This window comes from Dama dama, chromosome 5 (genome assembly GCF_033118175.1).
Source record: "Dama dama isolate Ldn47 chromosome 5, ASM3311817v1, whole genome shotgun sequence".
NCBI lineage: Eukaryota > Metazoa > Chordata > Mammalia > Artiodactyla > Cervidae > Dama > Dama dama.
The window spans coordinates 109,599,864-109,624,652 of NC_083685.1; the positions used below are offsets into that span (position 1 = coordinate 109,599,864).

Below are 24,789 nucleotides of genomic sequence, written 5' to 3' on the forward strand. Positions count from 1 at the left end.
TTTTCTCCACAGTGCCAGGCTTTCGTGGCCCAACAAGGATGATGTCTCTGGGCTTCTTTCCAACTCCCTCTTCCGTTAGGAAGCTCTTTTCAAGCCCAACTTTGGCTGCAGTCCCCACTTCCGGATTTGGGGGGTGGGGCCCGAGGGCTTGGGGGCGGGGTTGAGGAGAAGGGGCGGGGCTGCAGTCCTACGCACGTCCCGGATTGCTCTCGGGGGCGGACTCAGTGGCGGAAGTGGCGACGGGAGCTCCTTTTCCGCTCGGAGGCGCTGCTGGGGCGGCGGAGTCCTATTGCGGTTGCGGGTAGGAAGAGCCGGGGTCGTGGCTGACATGGAGCAGGTGAGTCCGCAAGAGGTCACCTGGACCAGGTGGTACGAGGGTTACGTCTCGCCAGCGGATCCCGTCTCCATAGCGGGTGTCCGTTCGTGGTTCTGTCCGACCCTTCCCACACCCGCTGCGCCCCACGTTCCGCCCCCTTCCTCAGCTCGGCCCAGCTCCACCCCGGACGGGATTCAGGGGTCTCCGGCGCTGACAGTCCGCGGCTCCGCCCACTCGAAAGAGTCCGGGAAGGGCGTCCCGGATCGCCCTCCATAGCTTTCCGTTTCACTGTGAGGGGGTGGTGTCTGGGTATTAAGGGCAAGAACTGGATATGGGGAGGTGTCAGGGTTAAGAATGAGCAGGAAAATATCTACAAGTTCCTGTAGGTCTCCGTCTCACTGTCATCCGGGCTCCCTCAACTTCCTTTGGAAATGGCAGTGAATGACTTCTTAATGGACATCAGAAGGGCTCTTTGATATCTTTCTTGAGTTCTTAAAGGTGCATAACACCAATGACGCTAACTCGTAATTGAAATAGTGGATATGTGTCCCTTCCCCCCTCTTTTGGCTTCCTCCGCGTCAGCATCCCCTTATTTTCTTCCTACTACTCTGACTGCAGAAACACCGTTTCACAGTCCTCCTCTTGCCCAGCCCCTTACTCTATACACTGAATCTGGATGGTCTCATCTACTCTCATGGTTTCAGGTTTGCGTCCGTGTGTGTTCAGAGGCTCAGTCGTGTGTAACTGTGACCTCTTGGACTGTAGTCTTCCAGGCTCCTCTCTCAATGGGGTTATCCCAGCAAGAATACTGGAGTGGGTTGCCATTTCCTCCTCCAGGGATCGAACCTGTGTGTCCTGCGGCTCCTTTATTGGCAGGTGGATTCTTCTTTACCGCTGAGCCACCTGGGAAGCCTGGCTTCAACTTCAGGGTACCAGAAAGGCACCCAGATCTCCAGCTTCAGCCAAGCCCCTCCCTGGAGCCTCAGACTTGGCCGTCCAGCTACCAGTTGGACAGCTCTGCTTCAGCTGCCACTCAGGCTCTCTGAAGTCGACCTGCTCTTTTCCCCTGCAGATTCATTTGTTCTCAACTACTCCATCCCAGCCAGAAACCTGAGACTCATCTTATACTTCCTCTTCTTTCTGAGTTCTCATCTCTAAGAGGTGACCTGGTCCAGCTAACTTCCTTAACATGCTTCAGACCTGGTCCCATGCTTCTAACTCTGTTGTCAGCACCCTTGTTGATATGTTTCGCAACAGGATGATTGCGGTGACTTCCCAGCAACTTCCAGTTCATGGCTGCCTGCAACCCAGTCTCCCAACTGTAACTCTTGTGGTCCTTGAAAAAGATGTCTCATAACATCACTTCCTTGCTTAAAACCCTTGGATGGTTTCCCATTGCCTGTGGGAAAGGCTGAATCTTTAACACAGATTACACGGCTCTCTTTCCTACCCTATGTGTACCCTGAGGTCCAATAATATGACATTGCAGGATGCGCTTGCCCGCACTTTGCCATTTTGTGTCCCCATGGCTTTGCATGCACCAGCCCCACTGCCTAGAAAGCCCCTTCTCCTCTTACCTACTGCCTACCTTCTACTTGACCTTTAGTGCTCTGCTCAGGCTGCATCGCCTCTGGATCCCCGCCCCTGCCCAAGACTAAATATTGTCCCGTCTGAGTCCCTGCAGCACCCCGTCCAGGATAGTGTGATGATGGAGGATATAGACTCCTGAACTGCACTTCCTGGGTCCTAGTACTATCTTATGAAATTGATGAAGGCAGTGCTTCAGTTTCGTTTGTCAAATGGAGATAGTTCTGTGCCTACCTAGTACAGTTATCGTGAGGATTAAATGAAATAGTGTGTGTTTAGGGCTTAAAACGGTGAGCGAAGGCATGCTCAGTAAATCAGTGTTAACTGTTACTACTGTTTACATAAGAAGGATAAAGAACAGTGATTCTGACTTTTAATTTTATCAACTGCTTGAGAACAGTTGATATGGCTTCTCATTCTGTCTCAGAGCCCCAAAGCCTGACTCTTTGTCAGTAAATAAAATGCTGGGGTAGAGGGCATTAGGGGCAGGATCTGGATTTGACTGGTAAAGATTCAAAACAGTAGAAGACCTAGACCCCATGTCTTTCTGCTCAGGAAATGAATCTGGAAATGGATAAATGTTAGAGGCCAAGCATGAATTCTAGAGAAATGTACACAGAACTCTGGAAACCCAAGGAAGAAAAAGGCCAAAAGTGGCTTCCGGGAGGAGCTGACAGTTAGGGGCCCTGAGTGACAGAATGAGTACCAGCGGGAGGTGGAGCCCAGGGTGAGCTCAGAGAATGGAAAGCTACATCCTCCAGTTGGAGAGCTCTTTCGGGGGAGGGGGCTGAGGTGGCCACAAGGGCAGATTCCTTTCTTCACCTGGCCACGAAAGAGTATCCCCTTGGGTTAGGAGCCTGCAGGGACCATGCCCTGGGGAGGTCTGGAGGCTTGGTACCCATGTTTGGGGGCAGGTCCCTAGGGGTAAGGTCAGCACGCATGCCTGTGGGCTGGGCCTGTGTTTTAAACCAGATTCTGGGCTTTTGTTCAAGCCCGGAGTGCCCATCTTCCTTGCCTCCGGCTGATAGATGCGGAGGCCTGGGTCAGATGGCTCCTCCTCCCTGTGACTTTCCTGACCTCCCCCACTGTAGCCTGGGTCAGATGCTCCTTTCTCTGGGAGCCCACAGTCCTTTGTTCATCCCTCCCTGAAAGTGCTGATCGCAGCATGGCACGGTGCCTTTATCTGTCAGCCTCCCTTCTCAGACCGGGACCCCCTGAGTGAATATCCCCAGGGACCGACATGTGGCTGGCATGCTGTAGACTCTCAGTTTAGCTGCTGTGGTAAACCAAGCTCTCCAACACTCGGACTTGTTTGGGGGAAGGGGTGTGGGTGAGACCAAAAATTCTGTACATTTGACAGCTCACACTTGTTGCATTCAATGACAGAGATTGTTGGCCCCATTTTACAGACAAGGAAGCTGAGACTTGGGAGGTGCGGTCAGGTTCACTCAGCAGGAACTGTCTTCTGACTCCAGGTCTACAACTGTGTCCCAGAAACTGCCCTGGGCTCCCAGTCCCCAAAGGGACATTTGCCACATCAGTGGGACAAGGGACAAGGGAGGTATACCATTCTGCCTGTTTTATGTCCCTCTGAGCTTTTTCTGCCTGGGAAGGGGCTGGTCAGGGCCAGTGCTGGGAGGAGTCTGTTCTGCAGACCCCCACCCCTGCAGGGCTCTTCTGTCACCTAGGCTCATAGGACTGAGATGGCCCTGGAAGATGGACCAGCCCTTTCCAAACTGACCTTGAGAACTCGACCTCATTAGTCCTATTTTATCCAACAGCACCGAGGGGTGGAATGAGGCCTGGCTCACCAGCCCTAGAGTAGGCTGGGGTCATAGAGTCACAGAGCTGGGGACATCTCTGACATTTAATAGGGCCTGGCATGTGGAGGGAGCCGGAGGGCTGAGTAGATCTCAGTTTGATAGGATTTTCCAGTAAATGAAAGTGAAAGTCGCCCAATCACATCCTTGTGTCTGACTGTTTGCGACCGCATACAATCCATGGAATTCTCCAGGCCAGAATACTGGAGTGGGTAGCCTTTCCTCCTCCAGGGGATCTTCCCAACCCAGGGATCAAACCCAGGTCTCCTGCATTGCAGGTGGATTCTTTACCAGCTGAGCCACAAGGAAAGCCCAGTAAACTGTACTTCAGAACCTCCTGGGCTAGGGCAGGGTGGGAGCGTTCCGTGATGAATATGGTTTCTGTTTTGTCTTGACTGGGCCCTGTTCACTTCCTCAGAAGGAAGAGAGAAAGAGCCTGGCTTGGCCTCTGAGATCTTACTTGTCACTGCTGCTGTGTCCTGGGCTCTCCAGGGAACTTCCCAAGCCCTCTGGGTGGGGCAGAGTAGGGACCAGGAAGCCAACGTGCCAAGGCTGATGGCATAGGCCACCAATCTCTGAACTTCAGGAGAGCCTCATATGTACCATCCTGGGTCAGCTCCCTGAGATCAGGGCCTATCCTACCAGCCAGCAGTACTGATGGACCCTCAGTTTGGGCAGAGTGCCGTGCTGCATATGCCTGGCCCAGGGCCCTGCCTCTAACACTGTTCCCATGACCGCTGATAGTAGTCATGAAGTGAAGTGAAGTCACTCAGTCGTGTCCGACTCTTTGCAACCCCATGGACTGTAGCCTACCAGGCTCCTCTGGCCATGGGATTTTTCAGGCAAGAATCCTGGAGTGGGTTGCCATTTCCTTCTCCAGGGGATCTTCCCGACCCAGGGATCAATCCTGGGTCTCGGGTTGAACCTGGGTCTCCCGCATTGCAGGCAGATGCTTTACCCTCTAAGCCACCAGGGATTTCCCAATATAGTAGTCATAGCTGCTGTTAATTAAACACAGGCACATTGCAGCTGTTATTTCTTTCAACAGCTCTGTGATGTGGGCACTCTACCATCCCCGTTTTACAGATGACAAGACTGAGTTTCAGAGAGACTCAAAGGCACACAGCGTAATAAAGAACGGCCCTCGGCTTTTGACTCCAGGTCTCCTGACCAACCCCCAAATCTATGCCCTGTCCCTTATTCCAGGGTGATCCACAGGCCAGTGAACCTTCTTGCCATGTACATGGCCAGACGCTGTGACCTGGGCCTCACGGGCTCGAGGAGAGATGAGTTTGAGGCTCAAGTCTCAGAGTGTGGGGATTGAAGTGCTGAGCCAGTACCCCAAGATCTGGGCTTGGGGAAGCCTGAGCTGAGAGTGAGGTTTGTCCAGGAGGCAACTTTTGAACTAGTCTCTAAAGAGTTAAGAGGTCCCCCCAGGGGAACTGGAGGTATGAAGGGAGACCAACTGGCCATGGTGTGTCCTGGGAACAGCCAGTGATCTGGAGAGTATTGGGGGAGGGGTGTCAGCCCCGTCGCAAGAGTCGAGTGGTGGGGACCCTCGCTATCCGAGGGGTTTAAACCTGCCCCCAGGCCTTTTTCTGTGAGTCTGGGCTCAGAGAAGAGGAGGGGAGCCTCTACCCTGCCTGAGGCTGCCTGGGAAACCAGTCCTCCCCCTTGCCTGCTTGTGGAGGAAGTGCGTGGGCTCTGGGTAACACGAGATCCCAACTGAGGGTGGAGTCCAGTCCAGCAGAGGCTGGTCAGGTGGGGCCGCTCCTCCAGGACTGGGTGTGAGTGTGTGCACGAGCACCTGGACATGTGATGTTGCGGTCGTTTCAACACACTTCCTCAGTGTTTGCTGTGAGACCGGTGCCGGAACCGGGCAGGCAGCCGTGAGCAGGCAGGGCGTCCCTGACCCAGGGGGAGAAGACAGGCAGGAAGCAGACCAGTAAACAAATAATGTCTGGGGTGATGAGTGCTGGGAAGAAGGAAGTAGGGTGAGAAGATGCAGGCTGGGGCTGAATAGAGGGTCCAGGGAAGGCCTCTCCAGAGGGAGGGAACGTTGCAGAGACCAGGGGGAGGCGCTCCAGACATGCCAGAGGAGCAAGGGTCCTGGGGTAGGAGCGTGCTGGATGTGTCCACAGAGCCGTGTGGCTGAGGCAGAAGGTAGCAGGGGAAGAGGAGGCTTGTAGGCCAGGATGGGGACTTTGGCCTTTACTGTGGGGGAGCTGGAGGCTGCTGGAAGTTTGGGATGTCACGGAGGTGCGGCCTGACTTTGACCGTGGTCCCTCTGTCTGCTGTGTTGAGAACAGACTTGGGACCAGGGTAAGGAGGTGGTCAGGAAGCTGTTACACATGTGAGATGGTGGCTCAGGCAGGGTGCTGTTACTGGTGAGCAGTGGCGGATACTGGCTGGACTTGGAAGGATTTGTTCATGGTTCGGATATGGAGGGCAAGGCACTGAGCTCTCTACAGGCCCTGGCTGTTAAACTCTTTGCGGTCTTGTGACACCTCGCTCCCCACAGGCCCTGAAGGTGGCCACATTTGGATTTAGCCCAGCCCTGGGGGAAGCCCACGTGCCCCTGGGGTGAGCTCTGCCCTGTCCAGGGCAGGCTGTGGGCAGGCCTCTCAAGGCTTCAGTCTCGTCATCTCCACAGCTCCTGGCTGCGGATGCAGGAGTGAAGGAGAGGACGTCTGCAGGGGGCCGGCCGGGGCCACTGCCAGCCCGGATTGGTTCCTTCTGGCCCGTCTGGATGGTGCGCTGGTCTGCTGTTCTCCCTCCTGAGCCAACTTCCTCCTGGCTGGCCAGTGGCAGAACACAACCCGAGGCCAACCTCTTCTGCACACAGCGCCTCTGTCTCCTGCCCGGCTGTGGATTCTCCATTAACCTCGGTATTAACAGAGTCTCAATCCAGAGCAACCCCAGCCCTGGCCTGAAGCCGTCTCACAGAGGCTGTCAGAACTCAAGACTGTTTCCACCTAAGATGAGACAGGGGTCATGTCAGCTAACCCTTCCATAGTGGTCACTCTGTCGGGGGCTGTTCTGGGTCCTTACCTGTAATAAGTCACCTAAACCTTATAATACCTCTAAGAAGTAGATACTACCATTAACCCCCATTTTATAGAGAAGAACAGTGAGGCACAGAGAGGTTCAATGACTAGTAAGATGGGACTCCAGGCTTCCCCAGTGGCTCAGCAGTAGAGAATTCGCCTGCAATGCAGGAGTCACAGAAGACCCAGGTTCAATCCCTGGATGGGGAAGATCCCCTGGAGGAGGACATGACAACCTACTCTGGTATTCTTGCCTGGAGAATCCCATGGACAGGGAAGCATGGCATGCTGCAGTCCACAGGGTCACGAAGAGTTGGACATGACTGAAGCAATAGCAAGCTCGCGCGTACAAGGTGGGAATCCAGGCTTTGAACTGTCTCCTGGGTTGTCATCCACGTGTTTCTTGGCTTCACTGATTCCTCCTGATTTGTGCTTAGTTAGGGACCCCTCAGGGCTTCCCCAATGGCTCAGCAGGTAAAGAACCCGCTTGCAGTACAGGAGATGCAGGAGACTTGGGTTCGATCCCTGGGTCAGGAAGATCCCGGGAGGAGGGCGTGGCAACCAGTATTCTTGCCTGGAGAATTCCATGGACAAAGGAGCCTGGTGGACTACAGTCCGTGGGGTCACAGAAGGGTCAGACACGTCTGAAGTGCCTGAGCAGCAGTAGCAGGGACCCCTCAGGGAAAACCCCGTGGCCAGTGGGGCTGGGGCCCACATTTCCTGAGGGATGCAGCCTGGGGTACGTGTTGTGAGCCCATGTCGGCTGCCCCGCGGGCCTGGGGAGAGGGTTTGAGGAGCCACACTGCTCTGAGGTGAGAATCGTTTCTGGACATAGATGAGGTGTTGGTCTGCTCTGGGTCACAGAGCCTGGCTGGTGGAGGGAGCTCTGGCTGGAACTTGTGTAGGTTGGCCTGACCGTCGTGGGAAGCTGGGCAGAGGAGAGGGTGAGAGGCCCACAGAGGTGGCGGAGGCAGCCGTGGTTCCCATCTGCGGAGCCCTTCCTCCGTGGTGTCAGGGGCTGTTCTCCATGCTCCCCACGCACCGCTGTCTCCTCTGATCCACCAGGCGGCCCAGGGTCAATACAGGTATTCCCCCAGTCCCCGTTTCCAGGTGCAGCCTCGGAGTCTTGCCGAGTGAGTGACAGACATAGGTGCGTTGCAGACTTGCTTTGGTCAGGAGATGTCAGGCAGAGACTGGCAGAGAGCTGGTTGGAGCTTCTAGCCCAGGGTGTCACTGAGGCTTGGGAAGGGCCCTGTCTGTGCCCCAGCCACCTAAGAACTGGAAATCGGGCCCTTGGGGAGGCTGGGGGGTGGGGGGCAGGCACCAGTGGGAAGGGTAGCATCAGAGATCAGTCTGGGCTTCCCCCCAGAGCTGGTGCAGGAAGCCAGGACACCCCCACCTCCTGCCCTGCCCCTCCCCAGGAGTGCACGCTTGCCTGGAGCCTCTGTAACGTGGCCCATAGCGCGCACAAAGGGGAAACCTGGGCTGAAGCCTTGGACAGCTTGCTCTGGGTCACCCGGCGGGTGAATTGTGGAGCTCAGATTTGAAGTCAGGCCTTTGGGGGCAATTTATTCCACGTCACTGTTCTGTGTAAACCCCCACTCCCCCACACCTCTCACCTGAACGGCCTTGCCCACCTGCTTGCTCCATCTCCACCTGCACAGGCTAAACGCCAGCCATCCTTCCCCTGATGCATCCATAAACGCCCAATGGGGCCGCAATCATTGGTAGCAATCACAGATGGGAGATGATGCCTTTTTTATTGTGATAAAGCATACACAGCATAACATTTACCATTGTAGCCACTTTTAAGTGGACAGTTCTGTGGCACTGAGTAAATTATCATTCCCCTTATTTAATGCAGCTGAAGAAGCCGATTCTCAGAATGTTCTGTTTGCCCGTCGCAAGACTGGTGAGGGCAGACCGGGACTCAAATCCTGGCCTCAGAGGTACCAGCTGCCTGCTGTCGTCGGCTCAATGGGGACCCACCCAAAAGCTCCTGCTGCGCCTGGGCTAGCATTTCCTAGGGCCAGTCAGAGAAGGCCTGGGAGGGGACGTGAGGGGCCTCCAGAGCTTTCCCCATGCCCAGAGACCTGGCTGGCGTCCTCCTGCCGACCCCTCTTACCCTTCTGACCCAGGATGAGAAAAACCACCAGTTCCCCCCCAGCCACCACCACCCCACTCTGTCCAAGCCTCAGCAGCTGAGCTTCCACAGGCACATCCAGCGTCAAGTTTGCAGCCAGCCCAGGCCGACTTCTTCACACCACACGTGCTGCGCCCCTCCTGACACCTCTGAAGGTGCTGGGGAGCGGCTGGTGACAGCAGGCGGTGGGCTTGGCAGGGGCCGCTGCTCCCAGGAGGCCGGGTGGCAGCCCTGCCACCTCCAGCCTCCTGACGCTTGTTACTGCCTCCAGCCTGCTCTGCCGGCAGCCGCCTCCCTCCATCCTCCCGGCCAGTGTTCCGGGGACTGTTGAGAGCAGTTCTAGGCCAAGGTGGTTTTCATATCTGTAGCTGGCAGGTGGTCTCAGGGAACTCAGAACTTTCTGATGTCATCTGAGTGAGTTTTTCAAACCACACCCACGGACGTGCCTTAGGGTGACTTCAGATGGAGTTTGAGGGAAGGCTGACTGGTGGGGCTATCTGTGGCCACATCCTATGGCAGGACCTATACAGTCCTGTTTTTATTCATTTTATTTATTTACTGTCTGCACTGCGAAGCTTGTGGCATCTTGGTTCCCCGACCAGGGACTGAACGTGTGCCCTTGGCAGTGAAGATGTGGGGTCTTAACCCCTGAACCATCAGGGAATTCCCAGTTTTTACCTGTTTTCTTTTTTTTAATTAATATATTTTTTAACTGAAGGATAATTGCTTTACAGAATCGTGTTGGTTTCTGCCAAACATCAACATTTTTTTTAATTAAAAAATCATTTTATTTTTAATTGGAGGATAATTACTTTACAATATTTTGATGGTTCCTCCTATACATCAGTATGAGCCAGAAGTATAAACATGTCCCCTCCCTCTTAAACCTCCCTCCCACCTCCCTCCACATCCCACCCCTCTAGGATGTCACAGAGCACCAGCTTTCTGCTCCCTGCATCATGCAGCAAATTCCCACTGGCTATCTGTTTTACGTATCGTCACATATACGTTTCAATACTACTCTCTCAAGTCATGCCACCCTCTTCCTCCCTTGCTGTGACCATGAGTCTATTCCCTATGTTGGCATCTCCTTTGCTGCCCTGCAAATATATCTGTTTTATATATTGAGATTCTAGGTAAGGTTTTTTGGTTGATGTTATTTTAAGTTTCTCTTACTTAAAAGGGTTTTTTTTTTTTTTAATGGACCTTTTTCCTGGAGGTTCAAGAGGGAGGGTACATATGTATATCTATGGCTGTTTCATGTTGATGTTTGACAGAAAACAGCAAAATTCTGTAAAGCAATTATCCTTCAATTAAAAAATAAATACATTTTTTAAAAGAATGGACCTTTCTCCCAGATAGGGAAATGGAAGTTTGCTAGGAAGGATTTGCCCAAAGTTATTCAGGGCTAATGGACGCCCCCGAACTCATTCACCTCTTCCAGCTCTTGCCTATTTGGATGCGGAGTTTCTTTCGTGGAGGAGGGTGACGCAGAACCCTGCTCTCTCCGACTGTTGGCCGGAAGCCCCCACCCCCGCTCCAGAGCCCCCGGTGCTCGGCCCCCTCAGCCCCCCGTGTGGCAGCTCTCTCAGCTCCCCCAGCACCTCTGGTCTCAGCCCCCATCTGCGTCTCTCACTTCCACGTGGACGTCTGGGCGTGTGAGTGTCAGTGCTGTTGCCACTCCAAGTGTGTCTCACACCCAAGCTGCTGCCACCCAAGTCCTGTCCCCAGAGAGGGAGGGAGGAAGCTAGGGGGGAAGACTAGACAGACCCAGGAGCAGACTGGGAGTGGGGAAGCCACAGCGCCCTGCAGTGAGACCGGGGAGAGGGAGAAGGTGAAGGCAGGTAGGGGGGAGGAGAGAGAGAGACATAAAAAAACCGGAGAGAGACTAATCTGATGGGGGTGGAGAGACACTCGCAGATGGGAGAGAGGTGGAGAGGGAGACCCAGAGAGGGGGCGGAATAAAGACAGACGTAGGAGGGGGTACAGAGACACTTCCAAAGAATGGTGAAGAGGTAGCTTGTGAGAGAGACAGGAGAGAGGAGAGATGGAGACAGGTCTGGCAGAAGACAAGCGGGATATTAGAGATCAGGAAATGTCACCCGCCCTAGGGCTGCGGCTGTGTCACGGTGAAGGATGCGCCGACTGTGGGGTCTGACACTCAATCCGGCTGATAGATGTTGGGGGGTCCCGTTGCCAGCAGCCTGTCACTCCTCTCTGCTGGCCGCCACCTTCCAGAGCTGGTCCAGCTTTCCTTGAGTGTCCTCCAGATGAGCTTAGCATGGGCACCCCTAAAGAGTAGTAGAGGCTGGTGCTTCTGCTGAGAACAGTCCTGACTGTTGGGTTGGCACGGAGGTAGAGGGGTGGGTGAGCTGGCTTGCTCAGAACCCCTGCTGGCTACAGAACGGGGGCTTGTTTTCAACTTAGTAGTTGAAGGGGAGCATGGAAGAAAGCAGACAGCAAATGTGTGGAGGGGCCGGACGGCTGTGGTGGGGGAGCCGGTTAGATCTTGGCCTTCCCAGGATCAAGCACAGAGATCCAGGGCTCCCCTTCCAGTGGCCCCCAGACCTGCCCCCTGGTTCTGCATGTGAGAAGACTCAGGCCCCACCATGATGCTTCAGCACCACTCTGGTTCTAGACTAAACCTTCCCTTCTCCTGCCTGGGGGACAGGGCCTCTGAGGGCCCCTGCCAGCAGATTGGTAGAGCAAGGACCATGGGCCCGGGGGCTGCTCAGCAGGGAGGGAGTGCCCCACCGCCCACTTTGTCTCTGGGGTTTAAGAGAATTTCAACCTCATGGTCACATCCATTCACCTCCTGGAGCCTCGGCTGTCCTGTGTGAAGAATAGGAGGAACCATTCTGCCCTGGGTGGACTTGGAATGCAGTGAGATTACTGGAGGAGGTGAAGCCCGGTAAATTCACTGGGACTGGGGAAGGAGGGTGCGAGGCTCTGAGGAGAGGGCTTTGGAGCTGCCAGTTGAAAGGACTGGGGAGACCTGGGTGTAAGGCCCCCAAGGCAGGACCAGGCTGCCGCTTGAAGGGACCTAGAAGGCCAGGGTGGCCGTCATAGTGAGACGGGACCCCGCCTTGTGAGAGGAGCGGTAAGAGGAACCAGGCAGAGCCCCGTCCTGTGAGGGCCACCACTCGAGGAGGGTGTATTATCCTCACGCCAGCGGGGAGCCCTTGGAGGGTTGTGAACAGGGAATGGCAGGATCTGATTCATGTTCTGAAACGCTTTCTCTGGCTGTTGCATAGAAGTGGTTGCTGTGGGTGGGGGGAGAGAAAGCCTGGAGACGCGCCCACCCATTAGGAGCAGGAGCGGCTGGGAGAGAGCTGGTTGGGCCTGAGGTGGGGGTGGTGGAGAGAAGGGACCTAGATGTCATCCCACCATCCCTCCGGGGCTGGCCTGCCTGGAGACACTGCTCTAGGAAGTCCCTCCCAGTTGCCATGGATCAGGGGGTGGGAGGGTAGGGCTGGCTGCTGGGAGGGAATGTGGCTTTGTGCTTGGAAAACAAAGAACAGAGCTTGGGGCTGACTTCTCTTGGGGGTGGGGACCGGCCCAGAGGCTGTTGACAGGCCCAGAGGCTGAACTACAGGGCAGGGCTTGGCAGGAGCAGGCTGTGGCCCCAGACGTCAGGGAGGACCCAGGAGGCCCCCAAGGGTGACCGTGGGGCTGCAGGACTTTGCCTGGGGTGGGGGCGGGGTGACGAAGCAGGACAGAGGGAGAAGGATGCTCAGACCCCTCCAGCCTGCAAGTGAGGCCGCAGAGGGAAATGAGGCAGAGAGGGCCCTGGGCCACAGGGTTAGGCCGAGGTTGGGGGGCAACAAATAGGGGTCTGGGGCTGCATTCGAAGGGACGAAGGAGGTTCCCGGGCCCTCCTGGACCCTGACTCCAGGACCTGACCAGCCACCCTGCCTCCCCGCAGCCCTGCTGCTAAGGCCCAGCCCACCCCGGCTGGAGGTGGCGGCCCGCCAGGATGAGCAAGCTGTCCGGGGACCTGCTGGCCCGCGACCTGGAGCGCAGCCTGCCGGCCGTGGCCTCCCTCGGTTCATCGCTGTCCCACAGCCAGGGTCTCTCCTCGCACCTCCTCCCACCGCCGCTGCCAGAGAAGCGCCGGGCCATCTCCGACGTCCGCCGAACCTTCTGTCTCTTTGTCACCTTCGACCTGCTCTTCATCTCTCTGCTTTGGATCATTGAGCTGAACGTGAGTGGGGCCGAGGCTGGGGGCACAGGTCCGGTTGGGGGAGCGGTGTTGCCTGGGCCTTGGAGGGAGTTTTCTGGGGGCGTGTTGATTTCCAGGTGAAATGAAGAATGAGACTAGAATAGCTGTTCTCATCTTCCAGAGAGAGAAACACAGAGACGTTAAGTTGCTTATCCGAGGTCTCTCAGCAAGTGTATGAAGAAGGCAGGGTTTGAACCCAGACCTGCGCCTGAGAACTCAGCGCTTGACCTCTGCGCCACACTGGCCCCTAGTGGACACTCTTGAGAAAGGAGGCGGGATCCCAGAGGGCTCTGGTGGAGCTATCGGAACCTTTGTCTTCTTTCTGCTCTACATTGCTCTCTGGCTTAGTTCATTCATTCATTCAGCAAATATTTCTGAGTCCCTGCTGTGTCCCAGGCGCTGTGCCGAAGGCAGAGGGAACAGTGGGTGGCAATCTGTAAAGACTCCCAGTGACGCCCAGCTTTCCTTCCCTGTCTCGGGCCTCTTGGTTTTGGTGAGATTCTACCTAACAGTCTGGAGACAGAGCTGCCTGTCAGGGTGGAGTCTGCAACCCACCCCCGCCATGCAGCACTTGGCCAGCTGGTGGTGGGGCCTAATCTCCGGGTGCTGACAGGGCAGAGCAGGACCTGATGCAGAGGTAGGAGTGTGGAACCAGGGCATCCTGGGCTGGGTCCCCTGTCCCAGCTTCTGCTCCATAGGAACTGTGTGACCTCAGCAAGGGACTCAGCCTCTCCAGGCTTCCCCTTGTTCTCCTTGTGCAAAGTGGGTCAGAGTTCCGGATGGCAGGTGTCCTTCCCCCAGGTCTCAAGCTCAGTCAGTCAGTCGCTCAGTCGTGTCCGACTCTTTGCAACCCCATGGACTGCAGCACACCAGGCTTCCCTGTCCATCTCCAACTCCCAGAGCTTACTCAAACGCATGTCCATCAAGTCGGTGATGCCATCCAACCATCTCATCCTCTGTCGTCCCCTTCTCCTCCTGCCTTCAATCTTTCCCAACATCAGGGTCTTTTCCAGTGAGTCAGTTTTTCGCATCAGGTGGCCAAAGTACTGGAGTTCAGCTTCAGCATCAGTCCTTCCAATGAATATTCAGGACTGATTTCCTTTAGGATGGACTGGTTGGATCTCCTTGAAATCCTAGGGTCTCTCAAGAGTCTTCTCCAACACCACAGTTCAAAAGCATCAATTCTTCGGTGCTCAGATTTCTTTATAGTCCAACTCTCACATCCATACATGACCACTGGAAAAACCATAGCCTTGACTAGACGGACCTTTGTCGACAAAGTAATGTCTCTGCTCTTTAATATGCTGTCTAGGTTGATCATAGCTTTAATTCCAATGAGCAGGCGTCTTTTAGTTTCATGGTGGCAGTCACCATCTGCAGTGATTTTGAAGCTCAAAAAAATAAAGTCTCTCACTGTTTCCGTTGTTTCCCCATCTATTTGCCATGAAATGATGAGACCGGATGCCATGATCTTAGTTTTCTGAATGTTGAGTTTTAAGCCAACTTTTTCACTGTCTTCTTTCACTTTCATCAAGAGGCTCTTTAGTTCTTCTTTGCTATCTGCCATAAGGGTGGTGTCATCTGCATATCTGAGGTTATTGATATTTCTCCTAGCAATCTTGATTCTAACTTGTGCTTCATCCAGCCCAGCATTTCTCATGATGCACTCTGCATATAAGTTAAATAAGCAGGGTGACAGTATACAGCCTTGACATACTCCTTTCCCTATTTGGAACTAGTCTGTTGTTCCATGTCCGGTTCTAACTGTTGCTTCTTGACCTGCATACAGATTTCTCAGGTGGCAGGCAGGTATTCCCATCTCTTTAAGAATTTTCCACAGTTTATTGTGACCTACACAGTCAAAGGCTTTGGCATAGTCAATAAAGCAGAAATAGATGTTTTTCTGGAACTCTCTTGCTTTTTTGATGGATACCAACAAATGTTGGCAATTTGATCTCTGGTTCTTCTGCCTTTTCTAAATCCAGGTTGAGCATCTGGAAGTTCACAGTTCACGTACTGTTAAAGCCTGGCTTGGAGAATTTTGAGCATTACTTTGCTAGTGTGTGAGATGAGTGCAATTGTGTGGTAGTTTGAGCATTCTTTGGCAGTGCTTTTCTTTGGGATTGGAATAAAAATTGACCTTTTCCAGTCCTGTGGCCACTGCTGAGTTTTCCAAATTTGCTGGCATATTGAGTGCAGCACTTTCACAGCATCATCTTTTAGGATTTGAAATAGCTCAACTAGAATCCCATCACCTTGACTAGCTTTGTTCATGGTGATGCTTCCTAAGGCCCACTTGACTTTGCATTCCAGGATGTCTGGCTCTAGGTGAGTGATCACACCATCATAATTATCTGGGTCGTGAAGATCTTTTTTGTATAGTTCTGTGTATTCTTGCCACCTCTTCTTAATATCATCTGCTTCTGTTAGGTCCATACTGTTTGTCTTTTATTGTGCCTATCTTTGCATGAAATGTTTCCTTGGTATTTGTAGTTTTCTTGAAGAGATATCTGGTCTTTCCCACTCTATTGTTTTCCTCTATTTCTTTGCATTGAAGCAATTTCTTTGATTGCTGAGGAGGGCTTTCTTTTTTTTTTTTTTTTATTTTGAAGAGGGCTTTCTTATCTCTCCTTGCTACTCTTTGGAACTCTGCATTCAAATGGGTATATCTTTCCTTTTCTCATTTGCCTTTTGCATCTTTTCTTTTCTCAGCTATTTGTAAGGCCTCCTCAGACAGCCATTTTGCCTTTTTGCATTTCTTTTTCTTGGGGATGGTCTTGATCACTGCCTCCTGTACAATGTCACAAACCTCCGTCTCAAGCTCAGGGGTCAGGAAAACAGTGACTGTTGTTACAAAGGAGGAGCTTAGAAGAGGAGCTGGTTTAGGGGTGAGTTTGATTCTGGGCATGCTGAGCTGGACGGCAAGGCAGGGCTCTGAGGGTGATGCTCCTTTGTGCACAGAGGGGGGCTGGCAGCCTCAGCGAGAAGGAGCCACAGCCATGGGGGAGCTTAAGGACCATCTTACTGATGAGAGAGCTGAGGCTCAGCAAGCTTCAGGGTCATTTGAAGAGTTTCTGAGGTCTTAAACCTTCTTCCTTTGGACGATCCCCTCGGGCTTCCCTGGTGGCTGAGGCGGTAAAGGATCTGTCTGCCGTGAGGAGACCCAGGTTTGATCCCTGGGTTGGGAAGATCCCCTGAAGAACGAAATGGCAACACACTCCAGTATTCTTGCCTGGAGAATCCCATGGACAGAGGAGCCTAGCGGGTCCATGGGGTCACAAAGAATCGGACACAACTGAGCAACTAACACTTTCACTTTCCAGCATCAAAGCAGGCACTAAAATTCACCCACATCCTTCATTAAATGTATGTATAATATTTTCTTGACAGAAAAGAGCTGAAAAAAATGTTTGGCAATTTTACTTTGGAAACTGTATGGCTATACTGGCTATAATAGCTCAGCAGTCATCATGCAGACTTGAAAATTCTCATGGAGTGAGAACATCTAACCTCCAAATTATTTTCAAATTTGATGAAAAGTTTCAGAATGCTGAATTTAATTTAATTCATAGAATTAACATCATGTTTCTCTTGGTGGACAGTTAAATTTTTATTATTTTTTCAATTTTGCCATTTTCATACTTTGAAACATATGTATTTTTAGTTTTTTTAAAAATATTTATTTACTTAGTTTGACTTATTATTTACTTACTTGGAGAAGGAAATGGCAACCCACTCCAGTATTCTTGCCTGGAGAATTCCATGGACAGAGGAGCCTGGCGGGCTACGGTCCATGGGGTTGCAAAGAGTCGGACACGACTGAGCACACAGCACTTATATGACTGGGTCTGAGTTGTGGCACATGGGATCTAGTTCCTTGACCAGGGATTGAACCCAGGACCCCTGCATTAGGAGCACAGAGTCTTAGCCACTGGTCCTCAAGGACCATCTTACTGATGAGAGAGCTGAGGATTAGCGAGGTTCAGGGTCATTTGAAGAGTTTCTGAGGTCTTAAACCTTTCTTTGGACGATCCCCTTGGGCTTCCCTGTTTTTAGTTTTCTAACAGACTGTGTGTTGCCCAGTGTATGCAAGGACCCTGACCAGGCTGTAAGACCGGCGCCAAGGTCTTGCAGCCAGAGCTGGCAACACAGGGGCAGGAACTCGACTGTCCTGACTCCTGATGCGGTGGGCTGGCCGGGGGGTGTGCAGGCAGGGGAGAGTTCTCTGTAAAGAGAAATACCGTGGAAGAGAGAGCTCTATGGACAATGACTCTGGAGTCCAAGAGGGCGTAGTCTGAGGAGTAAGAGGAGGGTCAGGCTGGGGTGGGTTGTGATGTCAGCAAGGCGTTTGACTCAATGGGTTGCAGAGTGGTCTTGAGGCTGAGGCATTTGGTGGGGGATGCACCAGGGTGCAAGACTCAGTGAGGGGCTGTCCAGATGGCTGGCTTTTGCCCTGAGCATCAGAACCACTCAGGAGCTTTACAGCCATTCCAGATGCTTGGCTCACCCCGAGATTCAGACCAAGCATCTCAACATCTGTATCTTTAACACCTCATCCCCCACCACCGCCCCAATTCAGATCATCTTCCAGAGATCAGAGGCCCTGATCTAGGTAGTCGTGAAGGGTCTTCCCCTTCAGGGCCCCCAAACTCCATCCCCCGGAGTCCCCTTGTGCCACCCTTCTCTGGGGGCTGGCACCCGACCTGCGGAGGCATGGGCCTGCCACCCCATTCCGCCTGAGGCATCAGGCTGCAATCTAGGTCTCAGTGGGCATCCGGACTCCTTACTCCCCAGCCAGGCTCTCAGGGATCCCATTGAAAATGTGTGGGTGGCCAGGGCACGGGCAGAGGCAAGGACCAGTCTGCTCACTCTGCATGCCATCCTCTCTAGCAGCTTGATGGATTTTGCCCATTAAGCACAAACCTAATCAATCGATTTGCCACCTGGGGCTCTGTCTGACACCACTGCCCACCCCTGGCCCCTGTCACCCCAGATGGATGCTTGACTGGGAAGATGGAGCACCACTGTGGTGGGAGGGAGAGAAAGTTACGGGAGAGGCCGGCTCCCAGCTCCCTGTCTGCCACCATAGCGCCCGCATAGGGCCCATCACCTCCCAAGGCCCTCCAGGCTTGCCCCTTTCTAGGCAGTGTGCTCATGAGTGTCAGGAGGCTCAGCTCTGCCTGTTGGGACTGCCTGGACCCTTAGAGGAACAGTGTCAGCGCTGGGGTCTCAGGCCCCTGGCTGAGCTCGCCTGGTGCCTCAGCGCTCATCGGGTAGCAGCTGAGCATGTACAGCCTCTCCTCCAGGTTCCACCTGCCCCCTCTGGGAGGACGAAGGGCAGCCCTGGGGGCTTGGTCCGACCCACGTCTCTCTCTTCCAGACCAACACAGGCATCCAGAAGAACCTGGAGCAGGAGATCATCAACTACAGCTTTAAAACTTCCTTCTTTGACATCTTTGTGAGTGGCCTTGGAGATCCTGTGGGCAGAGAGGGAGCAGGGACAGGGTTCTTTGGTTGTATTTTCTTCTTCCTGCAGCATGCATCCTAATCTGGTCAGGGAGCTCTCAGTATTCAAGCCTGTTCCCAAACGAGGCCCCGCTTTCAGAGAGCCCCAAGTGGGAGGGGAAGACAAGACCCCCGTCCAAGGAGGTCACATGTAATCCCCAAAGAAGCACTGACTTGGCCTCAGCCATGCTCTTCCGGGGCGTGCACACCACGTGGGGAGCCTGGGGGAGCAGGGTGGAGGGGGCGGCCAGCCTTCGGCCGGGGTAGGGCCCACGGCTGCCTGTGATGGCTTCCCCACTCCCGTACCAGGTCCTGGCCTTCTTCCGCTTCTCCGGACTGCTCCTGGGCTATGCCGTGCTGCGGCTCCGGCACTGGTGGGTGATTGCGGTAAGATGCCACTTTCCTGGCAGCTCTCGGGCCCTGGCGGGGCTGGTTCATGGGATGGGATGGAGGAGGACTTACTCCCCAGGCTCCGTCTTCGCTCTGTCTGTCTGTCTCTCCCTCCCCTGGGCAGGTCACCACGCTGGTGTCCAGTGCATTCCTCATCGTCAAGGTCATCCTCTCTGAGGTCAGTGGCTCGGGGTCTGGCTGGTGTGGTGGGCATCTGGCCTGCAGGATGGGCTCGTCCCAAGAAGGGACTGCTTCTCTGACTTTGGGTTTCTATCCCTATTGTCAGGGTTGGGTGAGGGGGATTCCTGTCCTTGGCTTTTTCTAAGGGGTCATCTTTACTGGCTTTGCCCACTTGCCCTGCTGAAACCCTAAGAACAGAAAGTTCCTCCTCCAGCCTGACCTTAGTGTATCCTGCTGTAGAATTCATTAATCCCTCCGTCTCAGAGGCATGTGCCACAGGAGGGGGCCAAGCAGCTGGTACCAGGAGTGGGGTGTAGGCCAGAGTCATCAGCCACGGGGTGGGGCTCTGGGTCGGGGGTGATCCCTGGCTGTGGAGCTCAGCCCCCTCTCTCTGCAGCTGCTCAGCAAAGGGGCCTTCGGCTACTTGCTCCCCATCGTCTCCTTTGTCCTCGCCTGGTTGGAGACCTGGTTCCTTGACTTCAAAGTCCTACCTCAGGAGGCTGAGGAGGAGCGATGTGAGTGCTCGGGGATGAGGGGATGCAGCGAGGGTCACCCCTACCCGAGAGAGGAGAGTTTCTGGCATGAAGGCCAGTTCTGAGCTCTCTTGCCAACTTTGCCTCCAAGAGCCTTAAAGAGAGCCGGGGCTGGGGAACCCTAGGCTGCCAAGGCATGATTGTCCTTGGTCTGGGATGATGGCTGCCCATGTCTGCCCCCCAGGGTACCTTGCCGCCCAGGCTGCTGTCGCCCGAGGACCCCTGCTTTTCTCCGGTGCTCTGTCTGAGGGCCAGTTCTATTCACCCCCAGAGTCCTTTGCAGGTGAGGGTTGGTGGGTGAGGGAACTACCTCCAGGGAGGGGCTTTATGAGGAGCAGGATGGCTGGATCTGTGCTTTCTTGTCCTTCTATCAGCTCCCTGGGGAGAGCGAGCAGTCCTCTCACACACACAATCTTATCCCCCCCCACACCATTGCACTTGCACCCCAGCCCCTCACCTCCCCACCCCTTCTCCCCACCTCTTCCCATTGTCCCCCGTGCTTGTTTTTCTGCAGGGTCTGACAATGAATCCGATGAAGAAATTGTTGGGAAGAAAAGCTTCTCCGCCCAGGTATTTGGCTGCCTGCCCCTACCCAGGGTGGGCACCCCAGAGAAGAGCCAGCGCTAGGCTCAGCCGGGTAGGCAGGGGCTTCCCAGAGGAGGGCAGACCTTAGGCAGCCTGAAGGCCTGTCATTGTCTGTCTGAGTGTCTGGCTCACCATCAGTCAGGCCCAGTGGTCTTCGTCCTGCCTGGGTCCCGGGGTAACAACCACAGCCTCTGGTCCCCGGGAGCTCACAAGGCCCCGGAGACCAGCCCAGACCCTGCCTCTGGACATCTGGCTGAATCAGGCCTCCAGAAGAGACGTGTGCAGTGTCTAGAGAAACACCCAGAGGGGTGCAGCTCCCAGGCTGACCGCTTCCTGCCTCCCCTCCCTGGCCAGGAACGGGAGTACATCCTTCAGGGGAAGGAGGCCATGGCGGTGGTGGACCAGATCTTGGCCCAGGAAGAGAACTGGAAGTTTGAGAAGAATAATGTAAGAAACCTTTCTCCCACTGGACCCTGAGAGTTGGCTTGTAGGGAGATTCCCCTCCCTTTTCTGAGGCCTGAGAAAGCAGCCCAAAGATTGCACGGGTTGGAACCCTATTTCTGCCCCAGGGCAGAGGGCTGGGCCCTGGGGTCAGCCCCGCAGCCTGGATTGGACATTTCGAGTGCCCCTCCCCCTGCCCCCCCACGGCGCCCCGCCCCTGCTGTCTGCTGCCTCAGCTCCAGCTTTGAAGGGGAAGCCAGGCTTCTGTGCTGTGTCCGGTGTTTTGTTTCATGATCAAAACAATATTATCTAGAAAGATGGCAGAGAGCTTGGAAAACATCCCCGTCCCTCGCTCTGGCCAGTTCCCCTGGCAGCCTCGGCAGCCTGGAGACACAGGCCTTCGTAGCTGTAGCCGCAGCTGTGCGCCTGCCTTTTAACTTGATATCAAAAGCCTTTCTCTCCTCATGGCAGGATATTTGTCAGAACCACTGTTTTTTACTGGCTGCTCAAATATCCCAAACTCCTAAAGTTTTCTCCCCCGAGCTGTTAAAATCCTGCCCTGCCCGTCACCCATTCTTGCCCCCACCCCGGCTCTCTTCTGCCCTCCACTCACCTCCCCACTACCCTTCTCTCCCTGCCATAGGAATATGGGGACACTGTGTACACCATCGAGGTTCCCTTTCACGGCAAGACCTTCATTCTGAAGGTGGGTGATGGAAAGAGTGTTCTGGAGCCTCTTGCTCTGTCTGGGACTCCAGGAAGGGCCTGGTGGTGTGGGGACCCTCCGGCAGGTTTCTTCCACCCAGCAGGGAAGGGTTGGTGTGCCCAAGTACATCTGGCGCCATCCAGCCCCCTGCCTGCTCTGCCCCAGACCTTCCTGCCCTGCCCCGCGGAGCTGGTGTACCAGGAGGTGATCCTACAGCCTGAGAGGATGGTGTTATGGAACAAGACAGTGACCGCCTGCCAGGTGAGCTGAGCCGGCGGTCCAGGCCTGGCCCCCCTCGGGGCAGAGCCACCTGGCAGGTGAGGGCATGGTCCAGTGTGAACAGTGAACCCCCTGGGAACCTGGGTCGCATCACTTAACTACTGTGGGCCTCAGCTTCCCCATCTGTAAAATGGGGATGGTGGTAATGGTGCCTCCAAGAGAGGGTTGGGAAGATGGAAGGATGAAATGCTCAGAGAGCTGGGCCCAGCGCCGGTGAATGGAAGTGGCTCCTGGTTATGGGGCCTGAGCAAGGAGCCGGCTGACCTGAGGGCTTTCCTGCGATGCTAGGCCCTTCCCTTGGGGTTTTCCTGGGGTGGCTGCACCTTACCTCTGCCCTGATGCCTGCAGATCCTGCAGCGAGTAGAAGACAACACCCTCATCTCCTACGATGTGTCTTCAGGGGCCGCGGGTGGCGTGGTCTCCCCCAGGTGAGCCCCCCAACCCCCGCCTCAGGCAGACCTCCTGCCCTTGGACCTTCTTGGCACCCCCCTCATCTAATCATCCCCGTCCAGGGACTTTGTGAATGTCCGACGCATCGAGCGACGCCGAGACCGATACCTGTCCTCGGGCATCGCCACCACGCACTGCACCAAGCCCCCGACACACAAATACGTCAGGTGAGCCGACCCTCGCCTGGGGTCCTCCGCACCAGCTCCTCCCCTGGGGGCCGTGAGGACAGGGCGGGGCTGGTGTGCACAGCCGGGCACCTTCTCCTGCTGAGGCTGCCTTTGTGTCCCCAGTCCCACTGTCCCTAATCCTGGTTATCTGGAACCACCACCAGGCTTGGGGGAGCTCCAGGGTAGACGGAGGATGGCGATGAGTAGGGACCAGCCAGGAAGGGGGCTGGGAGCCATGAGGTGGCTGGTCTGGGGGATCAGCACAGCAGGAGGCTCTGTGTTCTGAAGCATCCCCTTCCTGCCTTTCATCCCCTTCTCTCTGTCCCGCGGCCTTGCCTCACCCCCGCAGTGCTTGGAGGTACCCAGAGGAAGAGGCCTGAGTCCTCTGCTGTCTGTTCCACGGCCTCCTCCAGCCCCCCTTGCTCTCTAGTCCTAGTGCTGTGGGTGGCCTCCCCCCAGACACCCCACACTTCCCCTTCTGTCCTGGGGTTCTGCAGAGAGCGCTGCTTTTCGTGTGTCAGCCCGGGGCTCTGGTCTCACCACCACCACGGTGTTTGCTGGGTGATGGGCAAGCTCGTTTCCCCTCCTGACGCCAGCTCTCTTATCTGTGGAGGCGGGGCAGCTGATGGGATGTGAATCCTATTGCTCAGGCCTGAGGACTCCCAAGAAGGCGCCCCCTCGTGGAGCCTCGCGGCTCTGCACTGCTCCCAGAGCTGGGCCCGGGGAGAAGTGCTCATCCCCGCACTACAGGCGTCCCTGGACAGACTAGATGAGGGCTGGAGGGTGGTACGCGCCCTGCCCCTGGGGCAAACATCGACAGGCTGTTGGAGGAGGATTCGAGCACCCCACAGCAGGTGGGGTGGGGGCTGTATCCTGTGGCGTCTGGGACACCCGTTCGGGCCCTGCTTAGACCAGCAGCTCCCTTCCTGCTCCCACCCCAGTCCAAGGTGGGTCGGGGCAGAGCGGGGGTCTGGGGTTTTGCCTGGCTCAAGGTCCCCCACCAGTGCCTCTCTCCTCAGGGGAGAGAATGGTCCTGGGGGCTTCATCGTGCTCAAGTCGGCCAGTAACCCCCGAGTCTGCACCTTCATCTGGATCCTTAACACAGATCTCAAGGTGGGCATGCTGGGGCTTCGAGGCAGGCTCTATGGAGGGGAGGGGACTAGCTGTGTGGCCTTGGGCGTCTCTGCTCCCGCCTTCCCTGCCCTCCACCTCCTTTCTTCCTCTGAAACCGGGGGGCAGGGTCCAGATGGTCTTCTCGCCCTGAGGCCCTCTGCCACCCCTCTTTACCTCTGACTCCTGAGGCCCGAGGAAGGGTGGCTGGTTGCCAGCCCACCCCCTCCCGGGTCTGTTTGTGCGACTCATGCCAGGACCCGGGCACGGCATGTTCTTCCTGCCAGGGGTGGGGGAGAGGGCGGCCTCGGCTGCATGCCAGAGCTGCACCTGCATTCGGGCGCCAGTTGTTGAGGGGGAGCCCCTGCCGAGGGCCGGCCTTCCTGGAACCTCTCGCCTCCCCCAGGGCCGCCTGCCCCGGTACCTCATCCACCAGAGCCTCGCAGCCACCATGTTCGAATTTGCCTTCCACCTGCGGCAGCGCATCGGAGAGCTGGGTGCCCGGGCATAAGGGTGCCTCCTCGCCACCCTGCGGGCCAGGGTCCTGTCGCCACGGCCTCCAGAGCCAGAGGGGGGCACTGCTTGGGCTTCCCGCTGCCCACTGAGGACTTGGCCTCAGCAGTGGGGAGGGAGGCGCTTCCTCCCCAGCAGCACTGTGACCTGAGCTACCCCCCGACACCGAGCTTCCTGCGCCTGCAGGCGGCCATGAGCCGGCTGAGGGCCCAAGCACGGGGACTCTGCCGCTGCGCCCGAATGGGCCTTTCCTGCCAGCAGTCACACGGCCTCCTGCCTCTGGGAAGAGCAGACCCGCCGTCCCCTACTTGGCCCGGGGCGGGGTCTGGAACGGGAGCCACAGACTCAGCGGGAGAGGACCCTGGGCAGGACTGAAGTTGGGGCAGCTCATCACCAGTGTGAAGGTGTGGGAGCCCCTTCTTCTGCCTGCTCTCGCATCACGGTTTTTTAGGATTATTTAAAGGGTCTGGGACCTTTCTCCACTTGCACTTCCACTTGTAGGGGTGTGGGTGGCAGGTGAGGGTGGTGGGCACTGCCGGGGAACCTGCCTCTCCCAGGTTCTCTCCAGGTTGCTGCCCTCCACCCCCACCCCCAGGGCCTCCTTGGGGACCTTTGTAATTTGAGCCAATTAAACTCAAAAAAAAAAAAAACCAGCCCCTGCAGCCTGGCCTCTTGAGAGTGAGAAAAAAGTGCAGCATGTCGTAGGGCATAGGGGAAGGAACCCTGCTCCAACCTACACATGACCCTCTCCTGCCCTCCCAGAGCCAGAATAGAGCCAGTGGGGGGGCCCAGTTC

At 55.6% G+C, this 24,789-nt stretch overlaps 1 protein-coding gene across 2 annotated transcripts; it reads left to right on the top strand.

Annotated features, from left to right (window-relative positions):
• Positions 1 to 179: 179 nt before the first annotated feature.
• Positions 180 to 24,616, top strand: STARD3 (StAR related lipid transfer domain containing 3). Of its 2 annotated transcripts, XM_061143909.1 has the most exons (16): positions 212 to 337; positions 6,377 to 6,611; positions 12,839 to 13,117; positions 18,516 to 18,593; positions 18,950 to 19,027; positions 19,155 to 19,208; positions 19,608 to 19,725; positions 19,928 to 20,026; positions 20,258 to 20,313; positions 20,683 to 20,775; positions 21,413 to 21,475; positions 21,641 to 21,736; positions 22,103 to 22,182; positions 22,267 to 22,371; positions 23,391 to 23,484; positions 23,888 to 24,616. In XM_061143909.1, the coding sequence occupies exons 3-16, from the start codon at positions 12,890 to 12,892 to the stop codon at positions 23,990 to 23,992; spliced, it is 1,347 nt and encodes a 448-aa protein (XP_060999892.1). In that variant the 5' UTR covers positions 212 to 337; positions 6,377 to 6,611; positions 12,839 to 12,889; the 3' UTR covers positions 23,993 to 24,616. The 2 variants fall into 2 exon arrangements, with proteins under 2 accessions (XP_060999891.1, XP_060999892.1); XM_061143908.1 differs by lacking the exon at positions 6,377 to 6,611 and having other exon boundaries at positions 180 to 337; positions 23,888 to 24,614.
• Positions 24,617 to 24,789: the final 173 nt, after the last annotated feature.